This window comes from Condylura cristata, unplaced genomic scaffold, assembly GCF_000260355.1.
Source record: "Condylura cristata isolate star-nosed mole 26May11 unplaced genomic scaffold, ConCri1.0 scaffold00008, whole genome shotgun sequence".
NCBI classification, from domain to species: Eukaryota; Metazoa; Chordata; class Mammalia; order Eulipotyphla; family Talpidae; genus Condylura; species Condylura cristata.
Window position 1 is genome coordinate 55,191,741 of NW_004567109.1, and position 19,170 is coordinate 55,210,910.

Genomic DNA, 19,170 nt, shown 5'->3' on the forward strand with positions numbered 1-19,170 from the left:
TGGGGCCCTCCCTGGTGGCACAGTGGGTTAAAGCACAGCACTAAGAAGCTAAAGCCATTTCAGCATGAGTTCAATCCTCACCCCAGAGGTGACTCACATGGACAGCAGACCTCTCCTGACCCACCTGCTACTCCCCTCAGCAGTGTACTTCGTGATCTCCTGTTCTGCTCCCCACTCTGTCTCTGGTAAATCCTCTCATTGCCCCTGCACCTCTGCCTGTACCCCAGTTCTGTATGCATAAATCAATAAATCTTTAAAAAAAAAAGAATTAATGTTGTAGCTGACATTGAAACCCACTTAGCCAAACTAATGGCCCAACTATGTCCCAAGATACTATGTAAGACTTTGCTCAATATTAAATTTTCTACCATTGGTTATCTGGAAGATGACAAGAACTAGCTCATGATCCTGGGTATGTTGCCTCAGAGATAAAATATATATTTTTTTTTTGTAGAAGGAGGGACATGATTTCAATTGTAGTACTAAATACCCTTTGCAAATTTTAAGTATTATAAAGATACAAGATCTAATTAATATCAGTATAGTGATTTTTCCAAAATTTAAAAGTGTTTGAGTTATACCTTTATTAAAAGTGACCAGGAAAGCTGTTTTATAGGTCTTCATCTTCACAAACATCTCTTCTTTGGTTTTTCCATACTCTTCTGGAAATTCTGTATCTCATTTAGAATTTTCTGGTCTCATTATGGAATCTTTCCTTTAAGAGTTGGGCCTGTTGCTAAAGGATAAATGGAGTGTAAGTATAGTATTAAGTAGATCTCTATCTTCAATCTAGTTTCCACAGTCATAGTTTTGTGTTTTTTTTTAAATTTTTTTTAGTAATTTCTTTTTGAAATTTTCTTTACCTTTAGATTTTATTCTACTTCTCATGGACAACCTAGCCTTATGATTACTTTTTGTGATTATCCTTTGCTAAGAAAGATTAAATATGAGTTTTGTTCTCTTCTCCCATTACTTCTGTACAATTGGTGTGGCAATCTTCATCAGATATTTAGAATCAAATATTTATGCATTATAGGCTATTTTGCACACAGATTTGTAACACAGAAATCAAGAATTCTCAAAATCTTGTGAACTATCTGAATCTTAGATTATAGCATTTGCTTTAAGTTTCCATAACTTGGTGGCAGGTGTAACAACATTAAGAAAGGAAGTCAGAGTCCTAAATACCCAACCGGATTACTGCATTTAATTACCAACAAAACTGGAAGCAAGGTATAGAATAGTTCCATTAGAGGTAAAATAATACCATATGTGATGGGGAAAAAAATCACTGTGGATTCCACTAAGTGGGGAAATCAGTCAGATATCTTTACCAATAAATAACTATAAAACTTATTCTTTCCTGAGCCTGTTTATTTTCTTAAGTAGTAGAGACAAGAGTTCTTGTTTTATATAATATAAAGAGCAAGAAATAAGATACATTTGATAATGCCTATCAGCTACCGGCGATTGTAGGATATACTGATAGAGAACTGGATAGATAAAACTGCAAAAAGGTCTTAAGTACCAGACACAGGGCTCTCCCCTGTGGCTCAACAGGGCAAAGCACTACCTTATGAAGCTCTCAGAAGCCACTGCAGCATGAGTTCGATTCCCAGCCAGGAAGCTGATCCATATGGCATGGCAGACCTCTCCTGACCTGCCCACTGCTCTCCTCAGCAGTGTATCTGACTGTTCTGCTCCCTACTCTATTTCTGGTAAACCCTCTTACCCACCACACCTCTCACCTGTACCCCACTTCTGTAAACTGGTTTTAAGATATTGGAAAGTACAAGCAGGCAAGCAAGGCCCTGCTTCTGGGCTTCATTTTCTCACCTCCACATTAAAACCTGATCAGGGAGATTAGAGAGGATATAGAACCTGAAGATGATGCAATTAAATACCTGAAGTTTAAGAGCAGTAGTCCTCTCTTACTCTTGCAACAGCTGGGCCCTTACCCTCTCCATCTTCTCAGTCAGTTGCCTCACATGTTCCTGATGACTCTTTTCGTTCTGTTCCATCATCTTTTGATTCCTTATTTGCCTTTCCTGTAACATTTTTGCTGCAGCCTGAGCAGCTTCTGCTTTCACATGTTCCACTGTCAGGAGGAAAAGAAAAAAGAAAAAAAATGTATGTGGTTAACTATGTTGTCTCTTTGTTCCTGTACACTGACCTTCATCATTGCTGCTGACTGCACATGCCCTAGTCAGACCTCTCCTGACCCACCCACTGCTCCCCTCAGCAGTGTACTTTGTCAGTCTGCTTGTTTTGCTCCCCACTCTGTCTCTGGTGAATCCTCTCTCTGCCCCTGCACCCCTGGCCTGTATCCCACTTCTGTATGCATAAATAAATAAATCTTTTTTTTCTTTTTTTCTTTTTCTTTTTTTAATTTTTTTTGAAGATTTATTTATTTGTGCATACAGAACTGGGGTACAGGCTAGAGGCTCAGGGGCAGCGAGAGGCTTCACCAGAGACAGAGTGGGAAACAGAACAGGCAGATGGACGAAGTACACTGCTGAGGGGAGCAGCGGGCGGGTCAGAGGTCTGCCGCGCCATGTGGTCACCTCCGGGGAGGCGGGAATCGAACTCATGCGGAAATGGCTTTAGATTCTCAGTGCTGTGCTTTAACCCGCTGCGCCACCAGGGAGGGCCTAAATAAATAAATCTTTAAGAAAAAAAAAAGAGGATAAAAAGATAATGACCTCAGTAGTATGAGGCACCTTTACTGTTTTTGCTATAGCTGAGGACCCTAGATTCACCCAGCCAAGTGAGTTTAACATGGATTTTGAGTTTCTCTAGTCTCTTAATGAGAGTCTCACCTTCAAGTTCCTTTTCCTTTGCTGTGAGAGTCTGGTCTATCCATAGAATGGCGTCAGTCACAGATTCCTTAGATAACAAGTATTTCTGAAGACTCTCTTCAGCCTTAGTACCCAGAGAACAAGCAATTAGTGATAGGAAATGTCTGCAAGCACTTGCTCCTGATTGACTGTCCACCATCTTTTCCTCTAGTACTTTCTCCTCCTGGGCCTGCAAACATGGTGCTCAAGGGTGGGTGCATGTTCCAGGCAGGCCAATCTTCTAACCCTACTAAGCAGAATTATACACACATACGTTTATATGTAAACTGGGAATCTAGGATTCTGATCTTATAGGCTGAGAGCTCTAATTTTGGAGCCCTGATGCTATGGTCCGAATGGGGTGAAGTTGCTTTAGAATGAAGCAATCATGCAGAAGGCACATAAGAAGAAAGAAGTTGGAGGAAGAGTGGGAAGGAGGGATATGTGGTTTGAGTGGGAGTAACAACAGAGAGGCAAATCATAACATTATTTGAATTTTTGGATTTGCTATTTAAAGACAATTTTAAATCTAAACTGGTAAATTACCATAATTTTAAAAGTGACCATCACAGGCTATCTGTCCTCTGTAATATTTTTTAATTTAATTTTTTAGTTTTGCATAGAAGAACTGGGTATAGGCCAGAGGTTTGGGGTGTGAGAATTCACTGGAGACAGAATGGGGAACAGAACAGGTAGATTCACTGAAATACACTGTTAAGTGGAGAAATGAGTGTGATAGGAGAGGTTTGCTTTGCTATATGTGGGTTAGTTCTACAGCTGGGGAACGAATTTAGGCTGTAGTTGGGATAGTGCTAATATTAACCGGGGAGGCCTTTCTCTATAATATTTGACTCCAGATATGACAGTGGATTGCAAGAATAGCTAAGTGATAAATCTGATATGCCAATTTATAATTCAGATGTTAATTGAGTGTATACTCATGGATGAGTATAGGATGTATGTCATAGAAACTCAACAGGCAACCTGTGCATTTTGATTGAATGTAAGTGTGAATGCTGTCAGCCCTGAATCGCACATCTGTGTACAACTGTACTTCACCACATTGGTGTTACAAGGATGCATGTCAGCACCTTCCCAGAATCAATAGTTAAATTTTGATTACCTGCATCCCTTTCCAGGGTTGCTGAAAGTATTTTTTCTTCAGCTCTTGTATTTTCTGGATGTAAAGACAATAGCCCCCTGGTTTAGAGTACATCCCCTGTTTTACAGCTTCTTCAAGAGGAGTGAAAATATCTTTAAGTAAAACTGAGCAACGATCTGATGATACTTTCAAATTCTGTTCTAATAATTCTTCCTGCTTTTTTTCTAGCTGGGCCTTTAATGTAAAAAATAAGATACGAAAATAATAAGGAAAAGGTAGTAAATTGATATCAGAATTTCTGTGCAAGTCCCTTTATCCCTGGAGTTGAAATCTGTTAATTTTACATAGACCATTAGATATGAATTTTGCTTTTTAAATTAGACTAATAATTGCATATGGAATAAAGGTGGTTCAACATAAGGCTACTAAAAAGAACTGAAACTATAGTTTGCTTTTGGCTAGGATATCAAATCAGTTTCATAATATAGGGATGCAATTCTATTAAAAGCCCTAATTATAACATAACATATGTGCATTAAATTATGGGGAAGATGTTTAATTTACTCACGAAAAAAATTAGTGTTTGAGTACATTTTATATTATAATAGTACTTTGCTTTCTGAGACCTGAATCCATATATACTTGAAAAAAAAATTACCGCTAATTTCTTTAGAAATAAATGGTCTACATCTTTGAAGCAGCTCCTCATGAAGACTTCATTGGCCTCTCGGGTAAAGGCCTTGTGCAGGTATAGCAGCTCCTGGAGGTTTTCTGCGGGCAGCTGCTCATTCTGGTCCATCAGTTGGTCATAGCGGGCAACGGCCTTTTGCACTGCAGCTGAGTTCTCTATCTGGGCCAAGGCCAGGACTGCATTCTTCATGCAGGGCAGATTCCCACTGCTGATGGCATTGACGTAGGTCACCACCAAACTCTCCAGACCTACAGAAAACAAATGATGATGCTTGTTGTAGAAGGGGCGCGGAAATGTGCTGGTATGAAGGTTTCTGATTATGTGTACTGCCCCCCATTTGCCTCACAGCATCAGTGTCCTCAGCATCACCTGGGAGTTTGCTGCTACAAATGCAGACTCTGCCTCTGCCTCAGATCAACTGGATTAGACCCTCCTCTCTGGCAAGACCACTGCTGATATGTATGGACATCAGACGTGTTGATGTGGTTCTTTCATTCCTTCTGCCTTTTCTCACTCAAGGAGTGGGACTAACAAATTCTGTAAGGCAGATGCCATAGCTTCTGGCTTTAGTCTTACAGTGAGAATAAAGACTAGAAGAGGACTCACGAGATCCATTGACCAGGATGCCTCCTGTAAGTGTTTTAGTTTTGGAATTGCTGAAGATGTAGGCACAGAAGACTGCAGTTTGTTGCATAAATTCGGAGTCTAGCTCATCATCATCCAGACTATCAAGTTGGCCTAGTTTTTGCTGATTAGTGGGCTGATCAAAGATAAAACATTTCTTCTTCGGGAAGAACTTCTGGATACAGAGTCGAGGCAGATTAAATTTTCTATCTTTTTCACTGATGCCTGGAGGAAGACAAAGAAAGTATTTGACTGAATAGCGACTTAAAAAATTATACTGTAAAGGGTCACACATTAAATATTTTGGTTTTTGCATGTTCTCATTTACAACAGAAAGTAGTTATTGAATTATAAGTACCCCCCATTCTCAAAAGTTCTCTTTAAAGCACTTCACTTTTACCAAAGTCACATCATTTTTTGCTAACCAAAAGCGATCCAAAGAGGATTTTTGCAACTATCACAAAAGGCAAATAGTGAAACTAGCAGTCAGTGTTGGTCTTTTAGAGAGTGGTCACAGATCAGAGCACCCTTGCCAAGCAGTCCTAGGCCACTGCCCATTTCCTGTCCCTGGAGCTAGCTCAGCAGCTCAGCATCAACGGTGTCTGTGCAGGTGTGTGCTGCATCTCGACCATTTGTACGTTCCTTGGCAAAGATAAGACATAAGGTGTCAGCAAAGCCTAAGATGGAAGGCTAAGCAGTCACACACACTGTACAATTTCACTTTTTCTGCATTAGTCACATTAGCCACAACAGAAGATGAGTCTGATTTGGGATATTGATGTTTACAGACACAGAAGGAGGTGTGGACATTAGTGATTTTCCTGTTCTAATGAATTCAATTGACAGTGTGATACTTTTGAGTGACCATATTCATCTCAGTCCTACAGGTCAAGCTCTTGTATCTCCCACACTAAACTCTGAATACCTAACCTAAAATACCACATCACCTCTCAGTCTTCCAGGGCACTCAGCGTATTCTTTTTTCTGATCAATGAAACTTACTACTTATTCCTGTATTTTATGGGTGGGGTATTTATCATGTTCTTGCTTTTATGATAGGTAGTATTATTTTAAATTCCATGTGTTATTTGGTATAATTTTGTAGATTACTTTTTGGATCTGGGGATAATAAAAAAATTTTCCATATAAATTCATGGCATTTGTCTCTGTGTTTGGTGCCACTTTGACTTAGGAAAGTTTTCGTAGAAACGCTTTGCTAGTGACTAGTGGAGAAATTGTATGCTAATGAATGAACAAAGCTTTATTCCAATAAAGACTTATTTTGAAAGACAGCAGTTAGGCTGGCTTAGTCATCATTTACCATGGCTACAGAATGCATGTCTCTGGACTACTGCATTGTTCATGCTTGGAACTAATTTTATTCATACATGTCATTTTGTGTCATACTCCTAGGCTAATTACATCATGATACCTGAGCAGAGATATAAAGTTAACTTGACCATACATAGCACAGGAAAGGGTGAAAGAAAAAGAAACTTGTTCTTAGAATGGTGTAGACATAATTTAAAATTAATTTTATAAATTCAGATATTAAATAATTATTTCTTAGTATAAATACCCAACTGAGAAGATTGACGACTCTTAAAAAAAAGAAAGGTATTATTAGGAAACTAAGAAATGATTTTTTTCTTGAGCTTTATCCTTAGCATAAACTGCCAATTCTAAGTTCCCTTTACCTTACCTTCCTTAAGCTTAAATGAATTCTCCAGGTACTCATCCGGTGTGATGGGTTGTCCATCTATTTCCAACTTCAGGTGGAAATCCCTCAGTGTCCACACAAAGTCTGGGAAGAAGCTCACAAAGTCACCTGAATCCTCAGCTCCATTGGTATCAGATGCGGTTATTGCCCTGATTCTATCTATCAATTCTGTCACATAGCTGAGCAGCAAACTAAGGGAAACTGGCAAACAAGAACATTTCCCACATCCTGTATTAGCACCACAGATTGTAGAACTTTCCTTTCCCTTTCTTCTTAACCCAAGTGTGAATTCTCAGTATGTACGTAGATTCACCCCATACTCAAAGTATTTTTTGGTGTATGTGTGTGTGCTGGATCCACCAGTGTTTACATTTAGAAAGCTGTTTTTTAGTACAAGTCTCCCCCCTACTTTGACATGTTTGGGATGGCAAAAAGGATACTGCAGCTGGTCCATGGCCTGCTGGTTGATGGTGCCCATGCTGTTGTACACAAAGGTACTGCTCAGGAGGATTGCCAGGGCGAAGATCCAGGAGTCGTTCTGGTTGTCACCCTGGAAATGAGAGCACACTGGGCAGGATTTGGTTTCTCTCTCAGGGCACTTTCCAGATCAGCAGTGCCAAAGTATTCATTTCATTACAGGTGACTTTTATTATTTTTTTTCAAGATTAAAGACCATGTTCAAACAAAAATGTTTGTGAGGAGAACATGTACATTAAATAGTTTCTCTTAAATATTTTTTGGTTTATACTGATTCTCACTAGGTCCTATGTTGGCCATTGGAAGATAATTACAAAAGAAGTTGTCAAGATTAGTGATCATTCTAAGGCTTCAGTAGTAAGAATTTTCTTTCTTTTATGGTATAATTGATATGTATAAATAATAATATAGCTATCTACTTAGCAATTATTTTGTACCTGTATTTTGAATTTTGTTTCCCTTACTTAGTACTAGGTGGCACATTTAGACAAGTTAATTCTCCATTACAAATCAGGCAAATATAGATCTTTTACATCTGTTGAAACAAGTATGAGAAAAATAAAGATCTAATAGGTCTGTTTTCCAAATTTGCAACTGATGTTAAAAGAAGTAAAATAATTTTCTTAAGCTACTGAGTTAGTGATATAGTTTAAATTGAAGTAGTAAGATTTGGGACCAAAAGCCTTCACTAAATTTCTGTTTAAGCCTCATGAAATTTATTTTACTTATACCATGTGTATGCAACTGTATTACCTGGTATTGTTTTATTAGAATACAGTACTGACTATGCTTGTCTATATTCTCCCTTATGAATATTTTCCTGACCCATGGTTGCTAAAGTTGTTCTCATGGAATGTGAAGAAAGGAAAACAGAATTATGGTTGAGTGTATGTTCTTATTTAAGGAAAATTGAATTATGGTAGAGAATATTCAGAGATGAGGGGTTTGTTCCCAGGTTGAGTCCTCAGCCCATACCTTCTCCACATCTCCTAAACCCTCAGTGTCCAGAAGAACTAGGGTGTGCTTTGGCTTCTTGGGATGAGGCACACACCACATCCAGATCCCCTTGGTGTGAGATTGCACTGTGGAGCCCAAGGAGAAGCCTTCAGGGAAGAATTGAGACAAAAAATAAAAGGTGGGTATTTAATGGGAATGGGATCTGGAAATCAAGGATTAGGAGAGAAAACTATATGAACTGTTATTAATCTTAATTTGCATCATAGAATTAGGTAAAATAGAATATTCACTACATGAAACACTTTCACATGTTTTTGTGACAGAAATTATCAACCCAAAACATAGAGAAGGAAATTACTTCAAAGTAATAAAGCAAAAAATAGAAAATTTACAGCAATCATACTCAATAGTGAAAGACTGAAATATTCCCTGCAATAAAAATGTACATGAATGTATAAAAGACCTACATGTGGCAGAAAATATAGGAGCGGGCCCTCCCTGCTGGCACAGCAGGTTAAAGCACAGAACTAAGAAGCTAAAGCCTCTTCTATGATGTCCTACAATACAACAGACATAAAGAGCAAACTGGTAAATAACTGAAGAAAGAACATGAATAGATAATTCTCTGGAGAAAATATACAAATAACCAATAACAAGTGCTCAATATATTATTAGGGAAATACAAATGAAAACCACAGTGAAATACTACTTGTTATTTATTAGTATGGCCAAATGAAAAAATAAGCAAGTAGAAATTAACAATTATTGGTGACAATGTGCCAAAATTAGAACTCTTATGTATTTCTGGTGAGGATATAAAATGAAACAATTGTAATAGAAAGTGATATAGTGATTTTTTAAATAAATTAAATATCAGGTTGCTATATGATCCAGCAATTCCATTTTTAGGTATATACCAAAAAAAAAGTGTAAGTAAGTACTCGGACAGATAGTTGTGCACCTGATTTCTTAGTAATATAATTCTGATAGCCAAAAGGTGGAAACAACCCAAGTGTCTATCGTAGACAAAATATTGATATGCCTATACAACAATTTTGCCTGAGAAGGGAGTAGAATTTGACACATTTTACCACAGTGATGTAATTTATATGTTATCTGTGAAATAAGTCAATCATTCCATGACCAGAAAAAAAATGATTACTACTATAAGAGAGCAGACAGTCATTTTCATAGAAACATAATATTGAACAGTAGTTGTAAGCTCTGGGAGGCTTATTGTTTAACGGGTGCAGAGTTTCTATTGGAGAAGATGCAAAACTTATGAAGTTAACTGAATTTACCTAGTGCCACAGAAATGTACACTTAAAAAGAGTTGCAATGATAATTTTTAAAATTACATTTTGAAACAGTAAATATATAAGCATCCTTTTCAGATTCAAACAAATTTTGAAACATCAGTGGAAAATTGTTCTTACTACACAAACATTTCAGTAAACACTTTATTCTTTATCACTAGGTACAATATTTTTATTATTGCCTGAGTCTATCTAAGAAAGGAACAATTTATGCCTTCAAAAGGGAAACTGAGGTCAAGTGGGAAGAAAGACAAGCTCACTTTATAGCATATTAAAGCTTCACTGTGGATCAGAAGTTATCTTCCAACCTCTTTCCCCATCTCTCACATCTGTCCTCACGGCACCATCCTGAATGTTGGTCATATAGGTGGACAGGGGGGACTTTGACAGAACATTGGTGGTATCACTCACCCCTTCTCTTGCCAGCCAGCTTGTTCATCAGGTAGGATTTGCCTGTGCGGTAGAGACCCACTATAGCCACGACGACCACAGGCTGTGTAATGGCAGACAGGATCTCCAGAGCCTTCGGATTGGCCAACAGCTGGTTTTGAGCATTCTCTATGAGGCACACTGGTTCTGACATGTGCAACTCTGAGGTCATGTTGGGGATATTCCTGTGTCTGTAAGGGAAGAGATGGGGTGAATTAAATTTTCAGCCTAAGTAGATCAGGAATTTACACCAGGTTATTTACATTGAGAAGATGATGTCTTAAAATTCCCCAACATAGTCAAAAGTTTTGTCAATTGTGAGAGGGATGAGGTGAAGATCTATAGCATTTTAAAAAGTTATGGAGTCAGGGCCTTTCCTGGTGGTGCAGCAGGTTGAAGCACAGCACTAGGAAGCTAAAGCCACTTCAGCATGAGTTTGATCCTCACCCTGGGGGTGATCCACATGGTGTGGCAGACCTCTCCTGACCCTCCCACTGCTCCCCTCAGCAGTGTACTTCATCAGTCAGCCTTTTCTGCTTTCCACTCTGTCTCTGGTGAATCCTCTCACTGCCCTTGCACTTCAGGCCTGTACCCCAGTTCTGTATTCATAAATAAATAAATCTTTAAAAAAAATGTTATGGCATCATTGTCACAGTAGTCCATTGGAAAAAATATTGGTATGACAGGGACTTACCAACACTCACCTTCTTTCATGAATACATTCTTTAAATTACTATGGAAAACTCTCCAGTTAAAATCTCATTAAAGCATTTACACTAGACATTTAAAAAAAATCATTTTCTTAGGATAGATTTCTTTCACTTCTTCAATCTTTAAGAAATTCTTCTTTCTTTCCCCCTAAAATTATTATTTTGCTGAAACGAGAGTTCACACATCTCCTCATTAGTATTCCAGATGCAAAACTAATGTGTGTGTGTGTGTGTGTGTGTGTGTGTGTGTGTGTGTGTGAGTGAATTTCATCAAACTCTATGAATATGTGAAACACATGTAGGGGTTTTTCTAAAGCTTTGTTATGGACTTCTGCAGGCAAGATGCACTGAAACTTAAACTTCATTAGCTTCATATTAAATTAGCCCCCATCTGAATGGGGATATTACTGTACAATTACAGACATTAAATATTGCTAAAAATCATGTTTGTGTATATATGTATGTAAGGGAACAAAAGACTATGAAATAAGTTTTAAAAGATTAGGAAAAAGAGGAGAGCTAGATACGGAGTTAGTCAAATATGTTTACATTTCTAGCCTCACACTTCTAGATTTCTTTTTTGTTATTTTCTTGGTTTTCCTTTTTGCTGAAAAGAAAAAGAAGCAGGGAAAGGAGGGAAAAAAGGTAGGGAAAGGGTGAGATCATAGGAAGGGAAGGAAAGAGGAGATAAAGAGAAGAGAGAGAAAGAAAACTATCATGATGAACATAGTGCCAAGCAGGGAACTCAAGGAGGAAGTTCCAGAAGACGGGATTAAAATTACTGGAGAACACTGAGAGCTCATGTATACAAAGATGCTGCCTTTGTGATGTACCACAGCAGAGTCTTTAAAGAGGAAGCAGTTCAGTGGAGTAGTGAGGTGGAGTTCTAGTTGTCAGGGGTGAGAAGTGAGTTGGCACATTGTGGCAAGTTTCATCGCAGAGAGTTTTAGTTAGTATCTCCAGTCAACATAATGTCAGCAAGAGAAAGTCCTGATGCATTTCAACCTGTCAGTATCTGTCACACCTGCTGCTGCCCAAATCCTCCCCAGCACAGTAGTAATGACAGGGACATGGTCATCTTTTTTTCTGACCTGTGTCTCAAGTCAGGCTCAGCTGCTGTCTATCTTGGTGCTGCTCAGATTTTGGAAGATGAACTGAACATCAAAAATCCCTTCTATCCTGTCCCAGCCTCACTCTGGGCTCTAGATCCAGAATATGGAGCTTCTTTGGAACCAGAGTGAAAGTTGCTTTGGTGAGAGAGTAGTAGATCTTACCTCTTTTTCTCCTGCTTTCTGTGACTTCTTTGCCTCTCATTGGAAGGTTGGATTTTTATGTTACCCTTCTACTGTCGTGTGGCTCTCTGGATTTCCTTCAGAGACCAAGTAATTAAAAGTAAAGCAACTTCTAACAGAGTTAGAGTAATATGAAACCGAAAGCACAGGGCACTGGGCAGTCAAATAACAGGAAGTCCTGGAAGCTGAGGGGGTGGGCGGTTACACGGGTTTTACGTGATTTCTCAATCTTTGAAGATTTCAAAAGAGATTAGAGACCGCCTATTTTTAAGAAAATGCTCATGATTTATAATAAATCTATCTCAGGTTTGGAGATAAGATTGAGAAACCTGTATTGAGGAAAATACCATGTTATTTTTTAACTATACTCTTTGAAAAAGTATAGTTACATCTTAGAGTAGGCTGGTTCTTCATTTATACATGCAAAAAGTGAGGAAAAATGGCCCTCCCTGGTGGCGCAGTGGGTTAAAGCACAGCACTGAGAAAACAAAGCCACTTCCACATGAGTTCGATTCCCGCCTGCCCTGGAGGAGACCACATGGCGTGGCAGACCTCTTCTGACCCACCCGCTGCTCCCCTCAGCAGTGTACTTCATCCATCTGCTTGTTCTGGTCCCTGCTCTGTCTCTGGTGAATCCTCTCACCCTCCGCATCTCTGGCCTGTACCCCAGTTCTGTATGAATAAATAAATAAATCTTTTAAAAAAAAAGTGAGGGAAAGGCATGTCTGACACCTCAGAACACTACTGCCTGACCAAGCATCTGGCACTTAATACCCATGCAGTTGGGGGGTGGGGGAGTGAGGAGTGCCATGCATTACTGTGCGTTCCAGGCTCAGTGCTTTACCTGAGTCACATGGCTCATAAGGCACAAAAGCATTCCCCCAGGATTTTATTGACACTGAGGAATAGAATGTTTCAATGTCTTACCCCAAGTCATAGGATCAAAAGTCATCTGAAACTATTTTTGACCTAAGCCATGTGAAACTAAGTCACAGAACTACTTTTCTAAGTTTGCTGTGTGAATAACAATAGAAGTAGCAGTTTTATTTCCTCAGTTTGCTTACAGTTACAGATGTTCTGTGCCTAATTGGTTTTGACACAAAGATACAAATATGTGGCACTTTCTCCATTTACTGTGAAAACAAAGAAGTAGGGGGAGGATAAGAAATACTCCTGGCCCAAATTCACCAAGCAAGTAATGGAGGTGGGATGCAACAATCGTAACTCTTGTTTTGACCCTGTGCTGCTTCTTCACCCTCCTCCTTGCTTCTAAAAAGAAAAAAAAAAAAATGAAGTAGGAGAAGGGGAGAGATTTACAAGATTCTCTGCTAATTTCACTATACACAGGTTTTTATCCACCCACAAGCCAACATCTGAAGCTAAACAATAGTATTGAGTACTCTTTTAACTCCTTGCCTTAGCATTTTAAATGTTTTTGCATAAATAACACTTTATTTTTTGGAAAGTATGATTTTTTTTTTCTGGGTCTTTCATTACTGAACACATCTAGGTTCTTCCTACCTTAGGTATCAATGCACATTTTCTGCATCTGAAGCTTCCTTACCCCTGATCTTGAAAAGAAGAGCTTCTGCTGACTCCACTAATCTCAGCAAAATGGCATCTCCTCATTGAAATCTGTTGTGGACCCTCTGTTCTTGTCCATCACATCACTTTGATTTTTTCCTCATGACTACCTGGAACCCATGTTCATGTGAGTAGGGACCTCTGTGTTCAAATATTCCTCTCCAGCACCTAGAATAGAACTTGGCACATAAGGAAATGATGTCACTAAATATAGTGACCCTGTGTAGGGTAAATGAAGTTGGCCAGTCTTTTATGCCATTGGCCTCTGTGGCTGTTACCTGAGGCCTTGATCTTGTTAATGTAGAAGCTGTTTGGGTGTGGGGCAAGTGTGCCTGACTATGAACACCTGAGCATGGGTTGTGCACACCTGAGCCATGAGGTCAGGGATGTAAGGGCAGCATCACTTAGGGACAGCCACAGTGGAATGACTATAAGAGGAAGAGAGTCTGAGGAATGCCACTGAAGTCCACAGAAAAGAGCATATAGAGATTTGCAGGGGACACAAGTTGTTGTCTCCGTGCTGTCTTGTGTTCCCTTCTTACCATTAAAACTTGTGAAAATGATATCAAAGTTTCCAAAATTCTCCTTTTTATCACTACAACTGATGGTGAACCCACCTATCCTGGGATGTTGCATAACACCCTGTATATGAAAGAAACCTCCAAACTTTTAATTTAAAATATAAATTTTTGAAGTATAGAATAAATGCCTATATATCTTTGTTGTTTTAGTAAACACATGTGTTTTATTGCTTTTGCTCATTTACGTTTTTGAAAATAAATTTTTTTCAAATTCTTTCCATTACTTTTATAGCATTTTAGCTGTATGTTTCATTAAAATGCTGTAGCTTATTTTGCAAGCCAACTGGACCCTTTCCAAGGTTATTATTAGTGCAACTGAGAATGAAAATAGGAAGGGCTGCTTTGAAATAGTATTAATACTAAGAAGGCAGCTGCTTATGCTCCTGACCAACAGTGTGTATTATTTATGTCAGGTACCCAGAAGTTGGTTCCAAGGATAACTGAATCTGTTTTGTAAATTTTGTATAATGTCATGGTAAATGAAGGAAAACTCTTCTGTTTATAGGTTGAGAAAAAAATTCCTCCCTAAAATTTGCATGTCAGCAAAACTCTCAGTTACTGGGGCAGCTTTGTGATCATAAGAAATCTCCAAGGGATTGGACTCCATCCTTTCTGAAATGTGAGCAACCAGAAAGCTAGAGCTCCAGGCTTCAATACATAATCTCTTTAGTCTTGGACAAAAGAGTATCTTCTCCAGCACATTAGAGAAGTTTGGTTACACTTTCAGACAAAGCAATCAAACAATGGCTATTTCAAGTAAGCCTTAGGGAAATACAGGAAGGAAGGTTCAGGCAGTTCAGGTTGTAAAGGCCAATTGTGCTGTCCAGTCTTCTTGGGGAATAAAGACAACACTGACATTGAGGAAATCTGTTCTACACTGGCTATGCATGGTACAATGGAAAGAATCCTTCTGTTCAGATGTGTATATAATGTGAATTTTCATCCTTATGTGTCACATGCTATGAACCTATGTGTGTCTACCCCTTTCTAGAAGAATAGCTATTTCTGTAGTTAAATTTGGCTGTGTTGGTTGTTAATATTTCAATTAAGGATAGGTGCAATTTACTTTACTTGTGGTATCTATCATTAATCAATAGCCTGGGAACATATTATACTCCAGCATCACCAGTATTTCCTTCTCATTGTTGGATTACAGTTCTTTTTTTGTTTTGTTTTGTTTCCTTAGTGTATTTTTCATGATTGTCAATTATTTTCAAATCAACTAAAACCAAATATGTGCAATAGTAAAGTATGTTCTCTTGTAATAATCAAAACCCTTCCATTTTAAGAATATTTTGGATAGATTTGGGGTATTGAAATCATGATCATGCTGTATATCTTCCACAAAGTTTTAGTTATAAATGATTATATAAGAAGTTGTCATAGGTTATTGTTCAGCTGTGCAAGTTGAATAATTATTTTGCAGTAGGTCAGGTAGGAAAGGTGGCTTGGAATGAGAGTTTTATCATGTTATGGGTTTAGTTACACAGGTAACAAATTTAAAGTTGCCATGGACAATGAGGTGTTTTATTGTATCTTGTAGTTAAAACCAGTAGACAAATCTAGGACCTTAACAGTTTGGAAATGTAAAATAAAATTATCCATGTGGTCATTAACTTAAAATAGTTTAGAACAAGCAGAATGCTGTGTGTTTAGATGCAGACTCCTATACATACATGGAGTAGTTAAGGAGCATGTGAATTGCCCGGACCTAAAATAACCAGTTTAAGATCTGGTGATTTACTACAGGAGCCATTTTCTTCTGATTTGACAAAAAAGAGTGTGTTCATTGGCGTGTGAGTCAGTTGAGTAAGACATCAGTGGGACTTGAAACGTGTGATGAGTAGGAGATACGGAGACACAGACAGGTGCTACTGCCCTGGCGTTAGCAGGGCTTATCTGTGGCAGCACCCGCACTCCTGCCAGCAGTGAAAGATCAGAAATCTGTTATAGTAACTCACTGTATCCAGAGCAGTAGCTTCCCAGAAATAGCCGTCCCCAGACCCCAGACACGTTTAAAAGGCACTGCTCCTTATATCCAGTGCACACACTGTCATGAAGTTAACCTGAGCCTGAGAGACAAGGGGATCTCCTGACATTATCTCGTCAGCCCCTTTACATTTTAAAGTTAACTTCCTGCATTCTTAGGAAAAATTCTTTTTTTCTTTTGCATGCTAAAAGTACCTGCAACATATACCTTTGTAACATATACCTTTGTAACACTAACAAAATTAATTTTGTGAGAACTAAGTTAAGAGAGGAGCACTCCTGAGGGAGGCTACAGACACATCTAAGTTAAAGAGAAAGGAACACAGAGATGTCCACTGAACAAAACCATGGGGAAGAGTGGCTGGGAGACTGCCTGCCTATGAAAGTGTTGATATATTGCCTGTACAGATTATTTATTCCTTCCTTAACTTAACAATTATCTTCTAGTTATGAAATGTGAAATTGACACCTTATCTTGAGATGTATATAAACTGTATTCCAGCAAAGGGCTGCGGGGGGCCTTGAACCTGCAAGGCCCGGGAGTCAGGGCCCCAGGTCCTGCGAACAAAAGAAACAGTTACACGCGTGTATCAGAACAAAGAGAGAGCGAGAGAGAGTTTATTTTGTTTTTATCTGGTTTATATAAAATACAAGAGGTGGGGGATGCAGAAGTCAGGCAGGGAGAAAGCCAATGGACACTAGACATGTAGCAGTGCTTGATAGACGGTAGCTCTTGCGAGAAGCAAAAATGGGCGAGAATGGAGCAGTGTTTTGATAATAGGTGCGTGAGAAAAGAAAGAGGAGAAGGAAAAGGTGGAGGCAGGGAGTTCTTCCCACATGCCTTTTACAACCCAGATGTTTTTCTCTATCCGGACTCCATTTCACCTTTTTATGACTGCTGACAGACGCCAGATGCCAGCCTCGGACCCCAACAAAGGGCAACTTGTGATTGAACTTTAAAGTGACTAGATTTCTTTGACTGTGCTTTCATTTCTGACACCTCACAGCCAATATCCTCCTTTCTGTAAACTGTTTTCATTTCACAATAGCATTTCATGTTCACTGCTTCTTATTTGTATGCTGGTCATCTACTTTAGGGAGGTCTTACAGGGAACTGTTCACTGTCCCATACCCTTTTACCAGACCATCCAGACCAGCAGTGTTTTTGCATCCTCTGGCAACAAAATGGTCTGCAGACAGGATCAACCTCAGGACTTCCACTTTGGTTGGGGAAAATATAAGGCATCTGAGCATTAACTCACCCCCTTCCAAAAAGCAGAGCTGTGCCTGTAAATTCCACCACACAGTCAGCCTATCCATGTCAACTCCAATGAGAAACTAATGCCCACATCAAAAGCACAGTTTTATTTGAATTAAGATCCTTGAATGAGCCCAGGTGTTACAGCGGAAATGGATGTTACACAACTAAATGGCTCCATCTACTCTCTTTGAAGTAACATAATTGTGCTGTATCAAATGTGTTGGTTCCTTGCTAGGTAGTTTCAAGTGGGAGAAACTTGAGGAACTAAGCATACATGGCGAATCCTGATCCTGAGACAGAATAGGGCAGCAGGTTTAGATGGTCGTGTATCTTCTTTCTGCCTGAATCCCTCTGGACTAATTCCTAAAACAGCTAATATGGTAAGGAGATGGTAATCTGGGGGCCTGTTGATCCATCTTGTGTATATGTTAACCCACATATTTTTAAAAAAGATTTATTTATTTATGCATACAGAACTAGGGTACAGGCCAGAGGTGCAGGGGCCAGTGAGAGGATTCACCAGAGACAGAGTGGGGAGCAAAACAGGCTGACTGACAAGTACACTGCTAAGAGGAGCAGTAGGTGGGTCAGGAGAGGTCTGCTGCGCTATATGGGTCACCTCTGGGGCAGGGATTGAACTCATGCGGAAGTGGCTTTAGCTTCTTAGTGCTGTACTTTAACCTGCTGCCCCACCAGAGAGGGCCCTAATCCACATATTTTAAACATGTGATGGGTTTTGTAGTAGGAGCTAAATAAATGATGAAGATCATACAGTATTATTTGCATGAAGCAGTGGAGGAGACAGTTATGAATATGTCATTTTAGTTTTGCACATATATAAGAGATGTTGGTAGGAAGGACAACATAGTACAATGGTAGCACAAGAAGATACTTCCTCCAGTTTCAGGAAGAAGGAAGCAGGAGTCTGTAAAGAGGAACAGAGGATAGTAAATAAAGGGTTGAAGGTGAGAATACTGGAGTGTTTGAGGAAGTCTGAGTCCTGTGTGCACAGGTGCAGAAACAAGAAGTATGGACAATGGATAGGATTACTAGTTCATTCTACCCAGAAGATACTTAACCTCTAGATAGCAGAAAACAATCCTAAAATGTTTTGTTGACCTTAAAGGAAACTTCTAATTCACAATTTTTATAAATGAGGGATGGATTTTTAATGATTGCAAAACCAACACTTTATATCTGACAATGAAAAAGGAACTCTTAAAGGCCTTTCAAGAATTTTCAGTGCAGCAAAATTAGGATGCACATCCTCTACTTTTTGTTCTCTGCTCTAATACGTCTTCTTTTACTGTTTACTGACCAATTCCATCTCCAATGGAATTAAATACATTCATCTTGTCAGGGGATCATGTCCATTCCATGAATTATTCTGTTTTAAATTGTTAACTGTGTTTATTTGTGTTTGAATAGGTAACAATTTGTATACACTATAAAAGGCAAAGAGGAATACATACTAAGATATTTATGCTGTCCAGTTTAACTTCAGCTATTCAGGTCTATTCCTTTTGTGTCCATAGATACTAGTTTATTTATTATTCTTCCAGTGGTAGATGATAATATGTGTATAGCTCATTACTTTCAA

The 19,170-nt window shown here is 38.9% G+C and overlaps 1 protein-coding gene across 1 annotated transcript; it reads right to left on the reverse strand.

Moving 5' to 3' along the window:
* Positions 1-580: 580 nt before the first annotated feature.
* LOC101627013 (interferon-induced guanylate-binding protein 1-like) lies at positions 581-12,249 on the reverse strand. The gene is made up of 11 exons (XM_012722002.1): positions 12,138-12,249; positions 10,136-10,344; positions 8,427-8,554; positions 7,415-7,524; positions 6,957-7,153; positions 5,237-5,479; positions 4,598-4,878; positions 3,961-4,173; positions 2,820-2,922; positions 1,905-2,098; positions 581-736 (listed from the first exon to the last, which is right to left on the reverse strand). The coding sequence occupies exons 2-10, from the start codon at positions 10,323-10,325 to the stop codon at positions 1,932-1,934; spliced, it is 1,632 nt and encodes a 543-aa protein (XP_012577456.1). The 5' UTR covers positions 10,326-10,344; positions 12,138-12,249; the 3' UTR covers positions 581-736; positions 1,905-1,931.
* Positions 12,250-19,170: the final 6,921 nt, after the last annotated feature.

What these genes read in the sequence shown, in the direction of transcription:
- LOC101627013 (XM_012722002.1), bottom strand. Translation starts at nt 10,325, where the DNA reads ATGACCTCAGAGTTGCACATGTCAGAACCAGTGTGCCTCATAGAGAAT. An exon ending in TTCATTTAAGCTTAAGGAAG is followed by an intron (nt 5,480 to 6,956) that starts GTAAGGTAAAGG and finishes GTCTTCCTCCAG; the next exon opens with GCATCAGTGAAAAAGATAGA. An exon ending in TATTTCTAAAGAAATTAGCG is followed by an intron (nt 4,174 to 4,597) that starts GTAATTTTTTTT and finishes TTTACATTAAAG; the next exon opens with GCCCAGCTAGAAAAAAAGCA.